This window comes from Scardinius erythrophthalmus (genome assembly GCF_964197995.2).
Source record: "Scardinius erythrophthalmus genome assembly, chromosome: 14".
Taxonomy (NCBI): Eukaryota; Metazoa; Chordata; class Actinopteri; order Cypriniformes; family Leuciscidae; genus Scardinius; species Scardinius erythrophthalmus.
In genome coordinates, this window is record NC_138234.1 from 25,719,082 (window position 1) to 25,740,187 (window position 21,106).

Here is a 21,106-nt window from a genome sequence, read left to right on the forward strand (position 1 = left end):
AGTAGCAGATTATGAAGCACAATCTCATGAAAGTGCGTATCTATACCACAAATTTTATTTCTTGTGCCATTTATATGCCAAAAAGGTTTTTTTTTTTCTTCTGCGTGCATGCTACACACTGTAAACCCCTTGGTTAGGATTAGGGGTGTGGAGTGCGTGCCTATTACACGCCATAAAGTGCATATCATATGCACGCGAAAACATATTATGCACTACAAATACAATTCGTGGTATTCGCACTTTCATAAGATCGGGCTCAGCAAACAGACAACGTTGTGGCAATGTCTGTGCGAAATTCAACAACTGAGAGATGACATTCTGACAATACATTTTTTATGCTATAGATATCCCCCATTTAGTATGTTATGTTTTGATGTTAATTTTTAAAGATGTTAGATAATTATAGCCTATACTTTTTAAATATTGTGTAGCTATCCTTATTATTATTTAATGGCCTAACAGTAAATTAGAAACAAAACATATGCAAGTGTACACTTAGAAGAGTAAAAATTACAGGTTACGTTAATTCAACTTTATTAAAACTGAATGGCAATTTGCACTTCCAAAAGTCATACATTTGTGGAAATAAACAAATATACAAATTTATTTTAAGAATAATAAAATTAAACATAAAAGGCAAAGGCAGATCAGAATATTTAATGAAAAAAAAAAACGGGTTCTGTACATGGCAGACAGGGGAGCGTAGTCGAAAGCCGGACGATAAAGGTCGGTAAACGGAATCGGGTTAAATTCAAGTTTTACATTATGCTTATCAGCAAAATAAAGCTGATACTTTATTTAAGAAGTTTCTATCATATCTTTTATTTTGTGAATTCTCTGAGGATTAACGTGACCATTTTTAAACCACTAATCACTCTTTCTCTTGGCTTCAAGCAGATGAGAAGACTGCTTTATGGGAAGGACAGTTTAACATTAGATTATAATCTAAAGTTTTTATTTTATTTTATTTTTTTACTAATCCGTACAAAGGTTTAAAAGTCAGTTATCATCACCAATCAAAATTACCTTCACATGTTGGTGTTTTTCCCCAAATTCCATAGTGGCAGAAAATTGTATTTTCTCCCTTCATTAATAATGATCTTCGACATTCATGTTACACTTGATCCATCTACGTACAATTCTTCAGGTTTAGATGCTATGAGTGCATTTTCAACCTTTGGAGGAATGTCACAATGCTCACCCACTAAAAAAGAAACTCCATTAAGACTGAGATTAACATTGTCGATTGATTGTCCACTATATGCTGTCGCTGCTCCTCACAAACATGCAATAAGAGTTTGAGAAGCTCACCCTCACAAACTGGTTTCTCCCATGTACCTCTGATACATGTAATGAAGCGTTGACTTGATATGAACCCTGGATCACATTCCACTTCAGCAGTTCCTCGATCATGAAGGCTTTGCTTTAGTTTTCCATGGTGAACACTGGGAAAAGCACCACATTCTTCCTCCCCTGTAAAGACAGAAAACAGGAAGCACATTTCAGTACACTATCATTCGTCTAACACCTGAGACTGACAATAATAAAACTCACGGATACACCGAGGTTCTTCAGACCAAGAGCCTTCACTGCATGTCACTGAATCCCACCAGTTCCCACCAGTGAAGGGTTTATAACCCGTGTTGCAGGTGTAAAAGATTTCTTCTTCATTGGAGGGGAGGCTGTATATCAACCCGTTTTCCACGGATAGATCAGGGCACAATCTCTGCTTTGCTGCGAGGAAAGTCGTGTTTTGAGTCGTCATTATGCAGATGTATAATGACTTGATTGGATACTGAAAAAATTCAACAGGTGTCTGCACGTTTTGCATGTTTTTACATTCTTTACAAGTGTAACTGTCATAGTACAGTAAGAGAGTGTAAACCCATGGCCTCAAGAGATGCACTAGCAATTGACACTAGAGTCTGTGGTCTTTAGAGTCCTTGATAGTGTGTCCGTCTCCCAAGCCAGAGTCCCCGGCTCGAATCCAGCAAGGAGCAGGTCAAATGGGACCAGTTACACAAGTACAATATGTAAGGGTTAATGCCCGACAAGGTGTCCATTATCAGGTATTAATGGACAACGGCGAGGCGTGAACCGTCCGACGCACAGCGGAGGATGGTTGCCTCCGTCGAAGTCCATTAATACCTGACAATGGACACCCCGAAGGGCATTAACCCGCTTATACCATGGTCACTTAAGAAAGAAAGAAATATTTAATCAATTAATAATACTTTAATGTGTTTTAGAGTAAAAATCGTGAGGATTTTTATTTATTAAGTCGAACGCACTATTTAATATCTCCCGTATACAGGCGTTGCCAAGCAACGTGGCCACAGCGACCCGACCGCAGCAGTTGATCAGTGAGTTTGAGCCACCCAATCATTTAGAACTGTCATCAGGCAAATTGACGGGACGCCTTTCCTAGGTGTACATTATCACTTTTTAATGGACACCCTGCAGCCAATCAGAATCGAGTATTCACCCAGACCATGGTATAAAATCTGATATGACCTGTCATGTAGTTCACTATCACTGTTTCACCATCAGCGTATGAAGATTTGTAAACTGGTTAAAGTTTCCATATTTAATGTTTTCTCGAAGACATTCTAAGAAGCACAAACGTCACACAACGACACATTAAATGCTGAAGTACTTGCACAACTAGTCAACACTACTACAGTTAAATGTTTTTGGGAAGTGCTTATAATATAACAATTCTGTTCAAATCAATTAAATCTAAATGAAAAAGACATTCAAATAAATAACAACAACAAAAAGAACTTGCCTTATTGGCCACAATTAAAGAAAAACAACCAAAAGACGAAGCCGAGGAGTTTCACAAGTATCTTTGTTGGTCTGTCTCTGATACTCTTGTCTGCTTGGGGATCAACAAGTTAATCATTTATCAAAGTCAAAGAGAAGGTTTTCTTACACCAGACCACTCTGTGCACAAGCAATATTTTCACTGTTCGCTTATGTTCTTCTTGAATCAAATCATAAAGTATATTGTGGTGAATTAATCTGTCGGCATTGGAAATGAGTGAGATTGAAGAAGATTCACAACACTTTCAAACTTTTAAATAAATATTTAAAATGTAGCGTATTTATTTTGTTACATTTAATTTGGACAATCATCCAATCAGAATGAAGTAAAATCTAAATTCTGATAATTTCTATAATAATAATAATGAGAATAATAATAAGTGATAATAATAAATAAAATCAATTATAATAATCATTAATGATACAGAAATCATACCAGTGCATTGTCGTATGCCTGTCCATTTAGTCTGGGAATTACAGGTGATTTGTATAGACTGCTCTGGTTCAAACCCAGGACGACATTTATATTGTATTCTTGAATTGATGTTGTAGTGTGTTCTCTGATCTCCCACAATCTCTGCATTTGGGATGTTTGGTGTTGCACACATGTTTACTGTAAAACAAAAATATCCATCATTCTAATTTGAATTCATAATTTGAATTCATAATATATACATCTGGGGATTCCCTCTCTAGGTTTGAACCCTGGTGAACATCTGTATTTTAATATGGCATCTTTCTGGTATTCTTGCATTTTCTCAACAACATCACCATTTGGTATATCTGGTGCTGTGCATGTTATCTCTGTGTGAAAAGCAAGGGAAAGAGAAATAGTTAAATTGGTGTTTTTAATAAAGCTCAGAAATCTGTGATCATTGGGCGAAGATACAAACAAACAAATAAACACATAAACAGTGTAATGAACCTTTACACTTTGGAACGGGGTGACTCCATTCGCCCGTCTCTGTGCAGTGAATGTCACTACTTCCGTCTATCTTTTTGTCATTAGATACACACTCAAAGTGAATAACATCACCATAACTTCCCTTCTCTGTAATCTCCCAATCACTTTCCAATCATAGTAACAACAAGCTACAACCCAATTTTCCTCAAAATGAGTTTATAATATAAATTGGTCTCTATGAGCCGGCGGCAGAGAGAAGAGTCTGAAGGGACCGTCTGCCTGAGCTCACAACAGGTTTAGCAAAAGAACGCAAACATCTTTGCTAGAGGACACAGAAGTTTTGCAAGGGAACGCAAACGATTTGAAAAATATTTTTTTGTCCCATCCGAATTTTTTTCCACAACCATGTCCATTTAGGGGCTCCATACATGTCATACAATACATATAAAGAGAATAAAAAGCATAAAGCACATTTACCCTGTCTTGCAAGTATACAACACTGTTGCTCCAAAAACAAACTCAGATCCTGATATAAGTCTAAAATCACCATTTGCTGTGACCCCTGGGTGACTGCATTTTATCTCTGCAGAAATCAAGTTTTACTCTGCATTGTAACATTGATTTAATAACCAAAAATGATGTGGTCATTGGTGATGTGGAATTGACCATTTTCTCACTTGCACATGGTTGATCAATGGATGTCTTCCATTGTCCTTTTTCACATTTGAATCTATACATTCCAGTAAAACCTGTCGTGCAGCTCAGCCTCACTGTTTCACCATCATCGTATAACTCTTTCACAACTGGTTCTGTGTTTTCATAGTTAATATCCTCTCACAAAAAAAAAATAAAAAATAAATAAAAAAATTACACTAAGACATTTTGTACATTAAATGCTGAAATACATGCAAAACTAGGCAACACTTTCTTAATCTACAGTTTGGGAAGTGCATTTAATATAACATTATATTCAAGTCAATAAAATCTAAATTAAAAAGTCATTCAAATAAATAACAACAACAAAAAATCACTTGCCTTGACATTGAACACAATTGAAGGAAAACAACCAAAAGACGAAGCCGAGGAGTTTTACAGGAACTCTCATTTTGATCTCAATTCACAAGTATCTTTGTTGGTCTGTCTCTGATACTCTTGTCTGCTTGGGGATCAACAAGTTAATCATTTACCAAAGTCAACGAGAGGTTTTTCTTATACCAGACCACTCTGTGCACAAGCAATATTTCATATAAGTAAAAAATAAAAATAAAATCTTATCTGATGCAGCAATTCTTATTTGCCATTTAAACACACCAAAAGAAATGTTACTTTAGAGAAGTCAAAATTCTTGAGTCATAGTTGTTCAACATAGCTGATCCTCATTATCTCACATAAAATAAAATAAAAAAAAGAGTTGGAAATGTAAAGGCTGGATGGATACTGGATTTACTGGATCTAACTTTTTATGTAAACACTGAATTGTTAAACTCAAAGGTCTTTAACTTTGTTAGCAAATGGTTGTCATGTGATTCTTGGCAAACAATTAATTCTGTTTAAAATAGGACGAAAAATGTATACAAATGTATTTTTTCCCCCAATAAATATTAAAAAAAAAAAATAGTTCTTGTGACTGTGAAATGCTGAATGTGAAAATAAATGTCAAACTAAATATTATAAGACGTTTATAAGTGAAGTTCTGAGGTTTGTGATTTTGCAACCCTGTTATCAGAATTTGAGATGTGTAAATACTAAAAACCCTGAATTGAATAGATTATTTTATAGCAATAAGCATAACATAAACGTCAAAATTAAATCGACAAAATTCACAAGATATAAAAAAGCTTGGTTTGAAGTAACTGATAAACCTATTTTTTTTATTTTTGTAGGGAATATTGTTTATTTGTTAAAATATCTTGCGTAGTTGAAGGGTTAGCTCACTGAATGCAGTCAACACTAGTGTAAAACAATTAATCATGGGTCTTGTAATTTTCACTAAAAAACTTTAAAGTGATAATTAAAAATATTGTGTATATTTTATTAAGAAAATTGTGGTTCAGTGTTGTATAAAAAATATTGAGAACATTTTACTAAGAGATACATTTTCCTAATTTTTGAAGGAAACATACACAGTTTTGAGGCTTAAATTGAGGAACTGATTAAGCTGATAAAATTAAGAAAAAAAAGCTACCTATTTATTTTAAGAGAATTTGATCAATTATGCGGTTTTAGAGACACCATTGTTAGTTCCCAGGATGCTTTGCACATGGCTGGAAATGGAGAGTACATCTTGAAATGAAGTGTTATTTTATGTGTTTTTGAGCAAAGGGAAACATCTGCTAATGTTTAAAGTTCAGTTGATTAAAAGAGGTTTTTTGTCTATTATGTTGAAGTTTTGATCAGCAGATTGTGCAGAAGAGTAGGGCTTATGGTTAGGTTGTAAATAACTGCATGATAATCTGAAGCATGTTGCTTTGTTCATTGAGCAATAACTTTGCTATAATGCTAGTGCAGGAACAAGTTTGTTTCTGTGCTGAGCAACATACAGTCTTTTAATTATACAATAGAAGTCAAATACAACTATAAAGAGGTTATTTCCATTCACTCTAAAATTATTGGATCAACTAAAAAAAAACTAAAAAAAAACCTTATATTTTTTTTACAGTGCTGTGATGTTTGTAAAATATAATGGAGAAAATAGAATGCGATTATTTGTCTTGTTCCTGTTAATTTTCCTGTTCCAAATAATGTCAAAATTTTTACCTTTTTTTCTCCGCTCAAAATAATGGATGACTGCTAAATATCTGCTTTAAGAATTCAATGGTCAATTGCACCACCAAGTGGTCCTTCTGTAGGTTAAAATTCATGATTGCATTTATTATTTTAAAATATACACCATGATTTTAATGTATATTGACTGCGACAGACAAAAAGATTGTCAGCAGTTTCATCAGAATATTAACCAACCAATCTCTGAACCCGTGGTTAAAATGTACAAAGTTATGAATAGAAGGGAGCACTAGTCATAATTATTTCCCCCACACTGTCAAATGCACTTTTTAATGTCACATATATTAACCAAGTATTTTTGTACATTTTACAATGATATCTGTATGAATTTGTAGTCAAGTGTCCCAGCTCTTAAGCACTATTTTTTAATATAATAAACGTCTGACTGTACATTATCCCACTGATTGCACGGCTACTCACCAGATAAAAATAAAATAAAATACATAGACATACAATACGAAACTTATCTGTATATTATTCTAAAGCTTCTGCAAAAAATACGAGTCCATTACAAAACAACCTTGCAACACACAAACACCACAACATGAGTACAGTATAGGGGTTGCACAGACTAGTCGACTTTTCAACTTTAATGCTCTGCTGTGACATTTTACATATTGCATTGTCATTTTGCATATTACATTTATGCAAAAACAAGGCACATGTGACCTGGATAGCTAACAAGGACACACAAGGAAGAACTAAGGCAGTGGGGAACACAGCGGACCTCTAGAGGTTCAGAGACAAACAACAGGAGGCAGGATGCTGACAAAATGAAAAGCATTTTGAGTAGAGATTTGCAGAAAACATTGAGAAAAGAGGAATGTGTGTGAAAACAAGTCAAATGTTTAAATGTCTTGAGAAATGTGTCTTTCTTTCTAGAACTGAATGAATGGTTTGGGATTTTGGGCCAACTGAATTAGTTTATTAACAATCGTGAAAACATGTTCCCTTTCAAAAGCTACACTCAATGCTGCGCTGAAGCGCTTTGGGAACAACTTTGTGTGACCAGAGGGCTGTTCCATGAAACACGATTAGAATTCAAGCCAGGCTTATTTTGGTTAGTCAGACTTATTGTTGGTGGACTCTGTTTCATAAAGCAAACTTAAAATAGTTCAAACTCAGTTACTCTGGCAACTTATGCTGGGAAACTAACCTGGTCCAGGGCAGGCTAACTTTTAAGCTAATCCTGAGTTGTTGTACCGTTCCTCTTACACTGACCTATGGAACACAATTATATTACCACTGACTCTCTCGCATACCATTATTTGACTTTATTAACAACTATCAGTCCAAAAATAAATATACAGTAGAACATCAACTTAAATAAGGCTACAATGATAAATGATACAATATAGACCTACAAATGTGTTCATTTATATTTTATATGAATTTTAAATAAGTCAAGTAATATTATTTAAATATTGAATAATACTAATATGAAATAAGTAAATAAATAAAATAAATAATTATAATTAAAAGGGGAGGGGGTTGTATAAAAATTAATGAATATAATTAATGTGATTTTATAGAATTTTTTTTTTTTTTTCAAAATTAATACTTTTGCTCTTAATTTCATGCAATCCTCTCCATAGTATACTTTAAAAACTAAATCTAAACAATAATTTAAAACCGGGGATTCTGGCTTTCTCCAAAATTGTGTTATTGATTTAAAAGCTGTAATTCACAGTATTCAAAATAAGTATAACTAATCTTTATTAAGTAGCATAGATCCTATACCCAAAATTATATTTTGTATCTTTATTAAAACATATTAATATCTTTATTATTATTATTAAAAATGTCAACAACAAAAAAATTCAGTAAAATAAATGAGTGTAATAATCTATAAGTTCACCACAACTTAGCCAACATCCTAAAGATAAATACTTAGTTAGAGGATATGTTTAATAAGAGAAGTTTAATCACCGCTTTTCTTAGCATCTTTTATGAAGCAGGCCTCTGCTGTGAATAATGTGTGTAACACATCAGCGAAAATTGACATTGAACTTGACAGCCTCAGACGGTGACGTCATCGGAATGCGTGCTCGTCAGATGTGTCACAGGTGCATCCCGAGGTTCTTTGGCCCTGTCCCAAAAGGCACGCTTCATATGAACTTTTGGTCTTGTGAACTTACAATGGCTGCGTGTGTCAGTTTGTAATTTTAGGTATCAGAAGGGTGCTCGTGAGCGCCCCCTTTGCCGAGCCCGCACTGATGCCAGCTTTAAAGCAGACTTCTTCCTGACAGTCCAATAGGCTTTACGTCATGAAAGTGCGGACTCAGAGTTAGACCGCGAGTGTTTAGGGTGCCATTTGGGACTGGGCCTTTGTCTAAAGAAAATAAGCGACATACAAGGTAAGAGGTGTGTGTGGAGGAAATGGAGGAACTGGTTGTCAGGGCAACAGTCAGCTGAGCCTCGAGCACCTGGAAGATGGACAAAGGCAGGCACTTCTACAGTGCCTCCCGGCCAAACTCTTTATGGAGACACCGGGCAGAACAGGCGAATTCCATCTGATTGTGGACTCAGAGAAACCTAATACTAAGCAGTGTTGCAAACTTGGGCCATTTGGTTTAGCCAAAATTAGCATATTGTTGCTGTTTTGTTTACTTTTTTGCACAGTTTTTATTTGTTTTTGTTTCCTCCTGCACTGTAAATATGGATTTTGTTTTGTTCAACATTTTGTACAGCACGTCGTTTCCCTTTTCCACTCCAACTGGTTGGCCTCCCTGCAGACCTATAAGTCCAATCGATTGTAAAAAAAAAATAATAATAAAAAAGATAAATAAACATTATTTATATTATTCACTCTCCTATAAATCATGATCATAATACATAATCAGCAGGAAACCCATGTTTAGTGAATTTTGAATGTGCCAAGTAGAAAATTTGTTAGGAGAACTAATCATGAAGAATGTTGTGGGTTTGTCACTATTTATTTATTTTTTCATCTAAATTATCCCTTACATAAAAAAAAGACCTATTGAGAAATGTGTCCAATCAATTGTGTAAAATGTGTAAAAAAGTGTAAAATGTTCATTATTTATTAAGCACCAATACCACTTTTTCCAGACCGAGTCCAATACCGATACCGTAACCGATACCTGTATTTTGACTGCATTTGTCATTTTTAAATGTATTGGTATAGAAACCAAAAGAATATAAATCATAGTAGGCCTAGTTTGCTTAATTGTTTCAACAAATATATATTTCCTTCACTTATTTTCATGCTTACTGCTAAAATGCATTGTATGAGCTTCTGTTACTTTCACTGTTCATTATATTGCTCTATCATACTTTATCTCTCTTTTACAGTTTTTTTCAATTGTTTAAACGCAATTTTGAAAACTGTTTTTATATATATATAATCACAATTATCCAAACACCACACTCAATTTGCATAATTCCTAGATTGTTTGCAAAATGACACACTTCAGTCAAAACATACACACTTTAGTCAAAACATATACACATATTTGTGAAATGCTATTAGTTTTCATTTAACCAACACAGTCCTCAATGATCAGACACTATTGCAGCCAGTTTCACACTGCTATGATAAATAAAAAACACATTTGTAAAAAAATAATAATTTTAGGAAATAGCATGTGCTAGATTTTTTGCAAGACATTGTTATGTAAGGGATAATTTAGATGAAAAAATAAATAAATAGTGACAAACCCACAACATTCTTCATGATTAGTTTGAGATATAGGGAGAATGTACACAAATAGGCCTACTATGAACTTACCACTTAAGCACTGCACAACACTGATGCTGCAGACTGAATATTTCAAGTATTTATTTCAATACTTACAGTATTTCTTACCATAATCAGTTACAGTAATCAACCAACAATGAAATCAATGAAACAAATCAAATCTGTAGACAAATAAAAATTACTGCATGAAGTACATACACTTTGACTCTGAAGAAAAACTACTGTAAAAGCAACAAGAATACTGTAACTATTCATCATCTCTCCGTCTGGCTGGATCAGGCCATAAGTTTTCACCCACATCACAGGCTATGTCTTCATTGGCAAGGCACCGTTGGAAGAATCGCCTCGTGTGACGAATCCACCCCTGCACAGAAGCTGCTTCGATATGATCACAGGCCTGCTCCATGGCCTGAATGAGGGGAAAACGGTCATAGGGCCGCAGGTCGTATACCTTCCACCGCCATGCTGAAAAAAACTCTTCTATTGGATTCAGGAAGGGGGAGTATGGGGGAAGGTATAAGACTTCAAATTCAGGGTGCTCATGGAACCAGTTCTGGACCAGAGCAGCCCGATGGAATGAGACATTGTCCCAAACGACAATGTACCGCATCTGGTCCACTTGGTTTAATGCTGTGACAATCTCGTGCAATTTGTCAAGAAATGCAAGGTTAAATCCAGCCTCATCCACATATATAAATTCATGTTGAATTTCTGCAGCATCCATTTGCAAGACTCTCTTAAACACAGTAGAAGACAATAGGATGCTATTCAATATCTTTTGCACAGTATTTTTTTGTGCCAGAACATTATGAGCAGTGCACAATACCACACCATAGTAAGAACAATACATACTCATTTCGCAGATGTTTCACTCTATACTATACTATCTATATATATATATATATATATACATGCAGCCTACTGTCAAATGTCACAGTTGTTACGGCCAGCTCGTTTCGACCGTACATAAAGGATACAAGTACACTGAATGACTTGCAAGTTTTTATTACTCTTCAAAATACAGATAAATTAATATAACAAAGTCTAGGGTTCAAAATCAAAGGGGAAAAATCATAATCCAAATGGGGAAGAGAAAAGGTTGGTATGGGTTGTAAATAAATAAAGGCACGCCAAAAAGTGACTTCTCCAGAGGGTGTCAATCCCCTGGACGAAGTGAAGAAGAATGGTGGAGGCCAAGGTTTTATCCTCTCCACAATCAAGTAGTGAACCGGTGTCAAGTGTGTACAATCTCCCACTCTCTCCTGAATCATAACACCACCAGCAGGCGAGGAAAGAAAGCGCAGGGTCGTAACACCTCCCTCCTCAAAAAGATTCGGCAACGAATCTAAAAACCAAAAGAAAGACAGTCAAGCACCACCCAAAATGGACACAATAAAAAGTTCTAGTGATCCAAAGAAACGTCTTCTACTCCTCTTCATTCTTCAACACCTCTGGGCCCTAGAGATGCAAAGAAAGAGAAGAACAGGCAATGCAGAGATCACGATTTTACGCTCTAGAAAGGGTGTCAGCTATAACATTATCTTTTCCTCTAATGTGTTTGATTTCTAAATGGAAAGGTTGTAAAATGAGACTCCATCGCATAAGTCGTTGATTTCGATTTCTCATCCGATTAAAAAAAAACAAAGGGTTATGGTCCGTATAGATGATAATCGGTGCAGCAATTGACCCTAGATATACCTCGAAATGCTGTACAGCCAACACTAGGGCAAGAGCTTCCTTCTCAATATTGGAATATACCTGTTGATGTCGATTAAATTTCTTAGAAAAGTTACTTACGGGATGTTGAACCCGGTTCGAATCCTCCTGCAAGAGAACAGCGCCCGCACCGCAAGCACTCGCATCAATTGCAAGACTAAAAGACTTTTCAAAATTTGGAGCTGTCAAAACAGGGGCACATGCCGGCAAAGCTTTACAATTTTCAAAAGCTTGCTGACATGTCTCAGACCACCAAAAAGGCATTTTCGGACTCAATAAATCGGTGAGAGGTGAGACTACACTGGCAAAATTCTTGCAAAAGCTCCGATAATATCCCACCATGCCGAGAAATCGGCGCAATTCACGACGAGTGGTGGGAGCTGGAAAGTTACAAATGGCTTCAACCTTAGTCTCAATGGGCTTTACACAACCATTTCCCACTACCTTACCCAAATAGGTAACGGTTGCCTTCGCAAACTCAGACTTGGCAAGATTAACGGTAAGATTAGCCTTTGCTAAACGAGAAAAGAGTTCTTTAATCTGGTTAAGATGCTCAAACCAGGAGGAACTATACAGCACAACGTCATCAAGATATGCCTCACATCCTGACATTCCATACAGTATACGGTTTACGAGTCGCTGGAAAGTCGCGGGTGCATTTCGAACTCCGAAAGGCATCACCGTATACTGCAGGAAGGCATCAGGCGTAACGAAGGCAGACAATTCCTTCGCGCGACTAGTCAAGGGCACCTGCCAATACCCCTTCAAGAGGTCGAATTTACTGACGTAACGGGCAGAGCCAACATGATCGACGCAGTCATCAACTCGAGGTAAAGGGAAACAGTCCGGCTTTGTCACAGAGTTAAGTTTTCGATAATCTGTGCAGAATCGATATGAGCCATCAGGTTTATTTACTAAAACACAAGGGGAACTCCACAAACTGAAACTAGATTCAGCCAGATTATGAGCAAGCAGATAGTTCACCTCTTGTTTCAGCAAATCTCTTTTAAAAGGATTGACTCGATAGGCGTTCTGTTTAACTGGACTTGAGGTTCCTACGTCGATATCATGTTCGATGACAGAAGTGCGACCGGGAACGTCAAGGAAAAGAGAGGGAAATGACATCACCAACTCAGTGACATCACTCCTCTCTTTCTCAGTCAAATAAGAAAGATGAGAGGACAGGTTAAGAAGAATCTCAGAGTTTTTAAGTCGCCCGTCGACCTTTTCTCGAGAAAGGAAACTCTCATCCTCATCAGCATTCTCTAAAGAATTCCCACTCGTGCTGCGAAAGAGAGGAGATGATTCTGAAAAAGAGTCACAAGAGTTTACCACATTAACAGTAACAGAACGAACAGGAGTTATATACAATTTCAACAAGTTACTGTGACAGACTTGTACTTTTTTCCTCCGGTCAGGAGTATTCAACAGATAATTATTATCGGAAAGACGTTTAGCTACACTGTAGGGGCCTGTAAATTTAGCCTGAAATGGGTTGGCAGGTAGAGGCAGCAAAGCCAATACTTGATCACCCACCTGAAACTCTCTCAGCTTAGCTTTTCTGTCAAAATGTTGTTGCATTTTTATTTGAAATTTACTCAACTTCTTTTTAGCGAGAGCTCGTGCCTCATACAACCTACGCCGGAATCCACTCACATAATCTGAAATGTTTTCAGAAGGTTTAGACGTTCGCCACTCATCAGCTAACACAGCCGTAGGTCCTCGCACTACATGTCCGAACACTAATTCATTTGGGCTAAAACCAAGACTTTCTTGGATTACCTCACGTATCGCTAATAACATCCACGGCAGACCTTCTTCCCAATCCGCATCGAGTTCCACACAATATGACCTCAAAAGGGACTTCAGGGTTTGGTGAAACCTCTCAAGAACTTCTTGACTCTGCGGATGATAGGCACTAGAAATATTGTGGTTTACTCGAAGTTGACGCAGGGCTTTGGAGAACTGTTTTGACATGAAGTTCGAACCCTGATCGGATTGAATAACTTTGGGAATTCCAAAGGTCGATATGAAATTAGTGAGGGCCTTCAAGACAGATTTAGTAGTGATGGACCTTAACGAATAAGCAGCAGGATAACGAGTAGTCTGGCACATGGTTAAAAGATATTGGTGACCAGTCTTAGACCAGGGCAAAGGACCAACACAATCAACTATCAAATGCTCGAAAGGAGTGGAAACGACAGAAATAGGCTGCAACGGAGCAACAGGCACTTTTTGATTTGGCTTACCGGTGATCTGGCATGTATGACAAGATCGAACATGTTTTGACACATCTCGTTTTACCTTAGGCCAATAGAACTGTCGCAAGACACGATCATACGTTTTACGAACTCCGGTATGACCAGCAAGTCCTTGATGAGCCAAATGCAACACAGAGTCTCTCACTGTGAAAGGAAGCACAATCTGAGTTTTAGGTTCCAGAGAAACATCTTTATGCAGGACCACTGTCCGACAAAGCAGACCATCGTCAAGAAAGTACGAAGAGGACAGAGGATCAGAACACTTCTTAGACCCGGCTACAGAAAATAAAGGTTTAAGAGTGTCAACGCTCTGTTGAGCTCTAATTAAATCCTCTCGAGAGATCTGTAACAAAGAAGTTAGAGAACAGTCATCAACATCAGAGAGATCAACATTGGTTTTCTCAGGGGTGGACAGAACCTCAGACATATCAGCAGATTAATTTTGCAGCACTGTTGAATCTTTCTAGTCAGAAGACAACGAAGGACAGGACTTCAGGTCTCTTTGCTCAAGACATTTAGACACATCAGATCCTGGCTTACCTGTATTAACAGTGTAAAAGAAGGTGTCATGCAGTGGAACTTCAACTTGGTTTTCAGACAGGGGTTTAGCCATTGATCGAGTAACTGCACAAGCTGGAAACAAATCAGGAAATTCTCTACAATTTTCAACATCAATTTTCCTAGGTATAGATGCTATTATGGGAGGAGCAGCCACACCACTCCGTCCCCAAACATTCCCACCAGCTAAATCATTTCCCAGAATAAATGTAATCCCAGGGACTGGAAGTGCAGAACGAACACCAACTACTACGTCACCAGATACAATGGCAGAGGAAAGATGGATTCGATGCAAAGGCACTTCAACAAACCCCATCTCAAAACCTCGCACTAATACATGAGTTCCAGTAGCGGTTTCAGAAGTTAAAGGCAAAATTCCTTCTAAAAGAAACGACTGCGCGGCTCCCGTATCTCGAAGAAGACGTACTGGCACCGTTTCGTTTGAACCAGGCAATGACACATTTCCCTCAGTGATAAAAGGTGTATAATCAACGGAGGAAGCTATACACTGATCAACAGATTTATCACTAGAACCATGTAAATGACGATCTTTCTCATCACGAGTGTCAACAGTGAATGGTGAAGTAGAAACTAAAGCAACAGGTTTCGACAATCTCTCTTTCTTCTTGAGAATAAGACAGTCAGATATTTTATGACCAGGCTTTTTACAATAAAAGCAAACCATGTCTCGTGAGAGTACAGGTTTACTAACATGTTCAGCAACTGTCGCCTTAATATTCCAACTCATCACAGGAGACTTCGTCTTAGGTTGAAAGCAAAACTTAGACTTACTCATATCGTTGGCTTTAAGACCGACCGAACTGAATGACCCACGATGGGTTAACACAAATTCATCAGCCATGATAGCCGCTTCAGAAAGTGTATTCACCTTGTGTTCAGTGAGATGCGTAGCTACAGCATGAGGAACACAATGTCTAAACTCCTCTAAGAGCACTAATTCTCTTAACTGCTCTTTAGTTGTAACTTTCATTGAAGTGCACCAACGATCAAATAAGTTCTCTTTTTCTCTTGCAAATTCAACATGAGTACATTCATCAGCTTTACTCAAACTCCTAAATTTTTGACGATATGCCTCAGGCACGAGTTCATATGCATGTAACACAGCAGATTTCACCACATCATACTCACCACTCTGTTCCAGTGAGAGTGCAGAATAAACTTCCTGAGCTTTACCTGTGAACACACACTGCAACAACAAAGTCCAAAAGCTTTTCGGCCATTTCATGGATAAAGCAACACGTTCAAAGTGATAGAAATATTTATCCACTTCCTTTTCAGAAAATGGCGGCACTAATCTCATATTTCTGTGAACGTCAAACACAGGTTCACCTGTATTCGCATGTTGTTGTAGACCAGGAGGCACATTCGCTTGTGAAACTTCAGCTGTCTTTGCTGCTAATTCTGAAACACTCTCTTCTCATTCCCGCTCTAACTGAAACGCTCTCTCGTCTCGTTCTCTCTCTAACTCAAGCTCCAGTCTTCGCATAGCTAACTGATAATCTCTTTCTACCGCTTGCTCTTTCATAGCGCGATCGTCACGTTCAGCACGAACTTTCGCGGCATCTAAACACAATTGCTTCTCTTGCAAAGACAATTCTGGAAATTTTGTCTCACTTTCACTTTAAACATCAGCAGGAGTAGACACAAAAGATTCACTGGGAGTAATTAACTCAGTGCTTACCTCTATAACTCCTCTATCAACAAGTGATCGCTTCAAAGTAGTCACAATAGTTTCCTTCAGCCTCTTTTCTTGAGAAGTAAGATCGACACTGAAGCGTTCGGCGATTTGCACCAGCTGCTCCTTTGTACAATTCTCAAGCAAAGCTTCTGACGGACACGCAAAGAAATCTTCGACCACCGAAGACATTTTGTTCGTATATATATACGCACAATAACACAAACGAAACTACTAATTTAGCTATCACACGTGAGACGCTGTTTACCCGAAATACAACTCCCATAAGCCACTGCTTCAAAAAGGAACTACGTCACTGTATTACGCAACCTATACTCATTCACAAAACTTCTGAAGACTTCCGACAAGTCAAAACACAGTGTAAGCGCGAGAATAAACCGCACTATACACACAAACGCAATGATTTACCTTTACTTATTTTTGTTGAATGGATTTACCATTTACAATATGAGAAAACTCCAGCTCCTAACTAAAAAAAAAACACTAATTAAATCCTACCTGGTCTTCAGAGATGTACCGGGCTCGGGGCGGCATTAAACGCTGAGCTCCGCGACAATCAGTCAGACTGAAGGCCCGGAAGCGTACCCCCTACAGAGAGTGAATCTCCACCCAGGATAACCTCCAAAAACAAGAAAGGCAAAATAGCAAAACAAAACAACAAACAGTGCTCCGTCGGAAGGATTGTATTCACAATCCAGCTGGAAACACTAACTAACCAGAGTTCTCATTTATAAAAGGTAATCATTCACAAAAACATACACACATACAACCCATACTTACCAACGTTTCCTACCCCCATAGGATCGCGGACGAGACACCCAATTTATGTTACGGCCAGCTCGTTTCGACCGTACATAAAGGATACAAGTACACTGAATGACTTGCAAGTTTTTATTACTCTTCAAAATACAGATAAATTAATATAACAAAGTCTAGGGTTCAAAATCAAAGGGGAAAAATCATAATCCAATTGGGGAAGAGAAAAGGTTGGTATGGGTTGTAAATAAATAAAGACATGCCAAAAAGTGACTTCTCCAGAGGGTGTCAATTAGTGATGCGTGGGTCTGCTTTTTTTCCAACCCGCGGGTCCCGCTTTTATGAAATTATTTGGCCCGCCCCAGCCCGTCCCAGCCCGCCCCAGCCCGCCCCGCACCACTGTATCTATTTTTACAACCCGCCCCGCCCCGCACCCGCGACCATTAAATAGACATATTAGGCATTGTAATGTAAATGAAAACAGCCTTTATTTCAGCCTGAAAGTGCTTGGAAACATCGCCAACTGGCAATAACAGACGTTTCTGAATATGAACCATAAATCAGGTCATATTAATAAGATAATGATTTAAACATTTTCAATATTTACAAAGCAGCGTTTGTATTCATCTAATTCATCATTCACCTTTTTTTCTTTAATTATGTAAAATCCCGACCTCAATTTCTCCCGCACCTCATCTTCCATCTTCACTTTTATTTCTCCGTCTTTGTTGTTGTGGCTGGCGGCGGGAGCTGCTTTGCGCGAGCTGTGTCACGTGACGCCAAAGGTTTGGGGAAATCACGCAAGTTGCATTGCTACGGCCTTATCAAAGAACCTACTAAAATATGATTAGATTGATATTCCCAAATATTTAATATAGGCTGGACATTGCATGCAACATATATGGATTTTTATTTTATTTTGTTTTTAATGACCCGCCCCAACCCGCCCCGCAAATAAAGTGACAATTTCTTTACCCGCCCCAACCCGACCCGCGGGCTACCCGCGGGTTATGAGACGACCCGTGCATCACTAGTGTCAATCCCCTGGACGAAGTGAAGAAGAATGGTGGAGGCCAAGGTTTTATCCTCTCCACAATCAAGTAGTGAACCGGTGTCAGGTGTGTACAATCTCCCACTCTCTCCTGAATCATAACACCACCAGCAGGCGAGGAAAGAAAGCGCAGGGTCGTAACACAGTAAACAATATTGATGAGTACAGCAAGCTTCAGTTTCAATGTACTGTGTGGTTAGCTTACCTGTTTTCGCGATGAAATGTCCGAATTACTGACGCAACAGTATTTCTGCTGAAATTTGGTTGAACTCTTTGTCCAGCTTCCATCAGTGTCAGTCCATGGCTGATAACATGGTCAATAAGTGTTGCACGGATTTCTTGAGTCAAATTTGGTCCTCGTCTTCTTTGTTCAGGTTCTATCAACTCTTCAAGTCCTTCTCTACCTCTTCCTCCACCTAGGCCTCTATCTCTATCTCTATCTCCTTCTCCTCTACCTCTACCTCTACCTCTACCTCTACCTCTACCTCTACCTCTACCTCTACCTCTACCTCTACCTCTACCTCTACCTCTACCTCTACCTAGGCCTAGGCCTAGGCCTCCTCTACCTAGGCCTATCTCCTTCTTCTCCTCTTCCTTCCCGGTGTCTCTTCCTGCTGCTGCCTTTTATAGCACACCTGAGTGCTGCATTTTCAAATTAGCACATGTGTGCTTTCACACCTGGTGGATGTGATTATCCAATTCGTTCATCGTTCATTGGCAATCCGGGGCTTTGTAATGCAGAGATGGCAAAAGTACTCACTTCCCGTACTCAAGTAGAAGTACAGATACTTGTGTTAAAAAATACTCTGGTAAAAGTAGAAGTACTGATTTAACTTATTTACTCAAGTAAAAGTAACAAAGTACAGGCTTGGAAATTTACTTAAAGTATAAAAGTAAAAGTAGCCTTGCGAATGATAACCATTTTTTTATGCAAAGCTTCCTGGACCACACAAATGTTACTAGAGTGCAAGCTGAGAAACTTAAGTAGATATGGAAAAAAGGTTCTTTATATGCCATTGCCTACATTTTAAATGGATGTCTGCCAATAGGCCTAAAACATCACATAGCCTATTATTATTGTGACAGAGACTGGGACTCCAGGTTAATGAGATTCTGACTGAGTAGCAAGATATGAATTAAATTGTGAATTAAATTGTGATTCTGTGAGAATTCACAGACCCATTTTCTCTTTTTTAATCTTCCCCTTAACATTTAAAGTAATCTACATGTTGGCTATTTAATGATTTTTCCGCGTGGAGAAAACCATTCAGGTGTAAGCCTGGGGACTTCCTTGAGACTGAGGGTGGTGTCCACGGACGCATCCTCCTCAGGATGGGGAGCGCTACTCGAGGGCAGACCGCTCTTTGGCCAATGGTCAAAACGGGAGAAGCTCCTTCATATAAATTGCCTCGAGATGTTAGCAGTGAGCAAAGCGCTCACACGCTTTTGTCCCCTGATAAAGAGGTACCACGTCCTAGTACGTTCAGACAACGTGTCGGTGGTATCCTACATAAATCGCCAGGGCAGCCTCAGGTCCCTGACCCTGTACAGGCTAACCAGACGCCTCCTGATATGGGCTCGCAGCAACCTGCTCTCGCTGAAAGCAGCGCACGTGCCAGGGCTCCTGAATGTAGGACAGGACAGACTATCCAGGAACCACGTTCCGACAGGAGAATGGTCTTTGCACCCACAGACAGTACAGACAACCTTGGTTCCCAGTGGTGATGCAGTTAGCAAGCACCGCCCCGTGGCCAGTGCCTCTGAGGAAGGATCTCCTTTCTCAAGCCAACGGCTCGATCTGGCATCCTCACCCAGAGCTGTGGTCCCTTCACGTGTGGACCATCAATGGGTACCCGCTGACCTCCCACAGGGAGTGTTAAACACGATCACGCAGGCCGGAGCTCCGTCTACGCGACGTCTCTACGCCTCCAAATGGTCGGTGCTTTCTGGCTGGTGCACAGCTCGTGGCGTGTCACCCCTGAATTGCGGAGTGATGGAGGTTCTCTTCTTCCTACAGGAGCTGCTGGATAAGGGCAGGTCCCCTTCCACGCTCAAAGTCTATGTGGCGGCCATAGCAGTGTTCTCTGCGACAACGCTTGGCCAGTCCATAGGAAGAAGCGATTTAGTCATTCGCTTCCTTAGAGGAGCTAAGAGACTGAATCCTCCCAGACCTCCCACAGTCCCTATATGGGACCTTTCTACGGTACTGGAAGCCATGAAATGTCATCCTTTTGAGCCCTTGCAGATTATTGATCTTAAACACCTGCCGTTCAAGACGGCGTTTCTTCTGGCTCTCGCTTCAGTGAAGCGCATTGGGGACTTACACGCGCTCTCAGTGAGCGCGACGTGCATGGAATTTGGGCCTAATGACTCTAGGATTATACTCAAACCTAAGCACGGTTATGTTCCTAAATCCCTCAATACACCGTTTAGGGCACAGGTCATTTCCCTGTCTGCCCTACCGGTCACTGAAGGAAATGAGGACGAAAGCTTCCTCTGCCCAGTCAGGGCATTAAGAGCTTATGTGTCTCGCTCGTCTGCTTTCAGACAGACGGAGCAGCTCTTTGTTTCATTCAGCGGGCGTTCGAAGGGACTATTGTGAATAGCAGTGCTGCTCTAAGCTGCCATATACGGAAGATAGTGGCTAAACCCCTCTTCTTCCAGGATTCCCTGTGAGTCCCCTAGGTGATTGTGCACTATATGAACTCCGGGCTGTCGCCCTTTGAGTCTATGGTGTCAGATCCCAGCACACACGGCGTTTTACATTAGGTTCCCCTAGCGTATTCTACGCAGTACGAGATAATCTCTCGTA

At 39.0% G+C, this 21,106-nt stretch overlaps 1 protein-coding gene across 1 annotated transcript; it reads right to left on the reverse strand.

Moving 5' to 3' along the window:
* Positions 1-382: 382 nt before the first annotated feature.
* LOC308702187 (complement factor H-like) lies at positions 383-10,699 on the reverse strand (the record flags this gene model as incomplete). The annotated part of the gene is made up of 8 exons (XM_081384854.1): positions 383-1,204; positions 1,312-1,473; positions 1,555-1,734; positions 3,263-3,439; positions 3,502-3,630; positions 3,752-3,894; positions 4,208-4,313; positions 10,687-10,699. The coding sequence occupies 8 exons, from the start codon at positions 10,697-10,699 to the stop codon at positions 1,110-1,112; spliced, it is 1,005 nt and encodes a 334-aa protein (XP_081240980.1). The 3' UTR covers positions 383-1,109.
* Between the last annotated feature and the right edge of the window lie 10,407 nt (positions 10,700-21,106).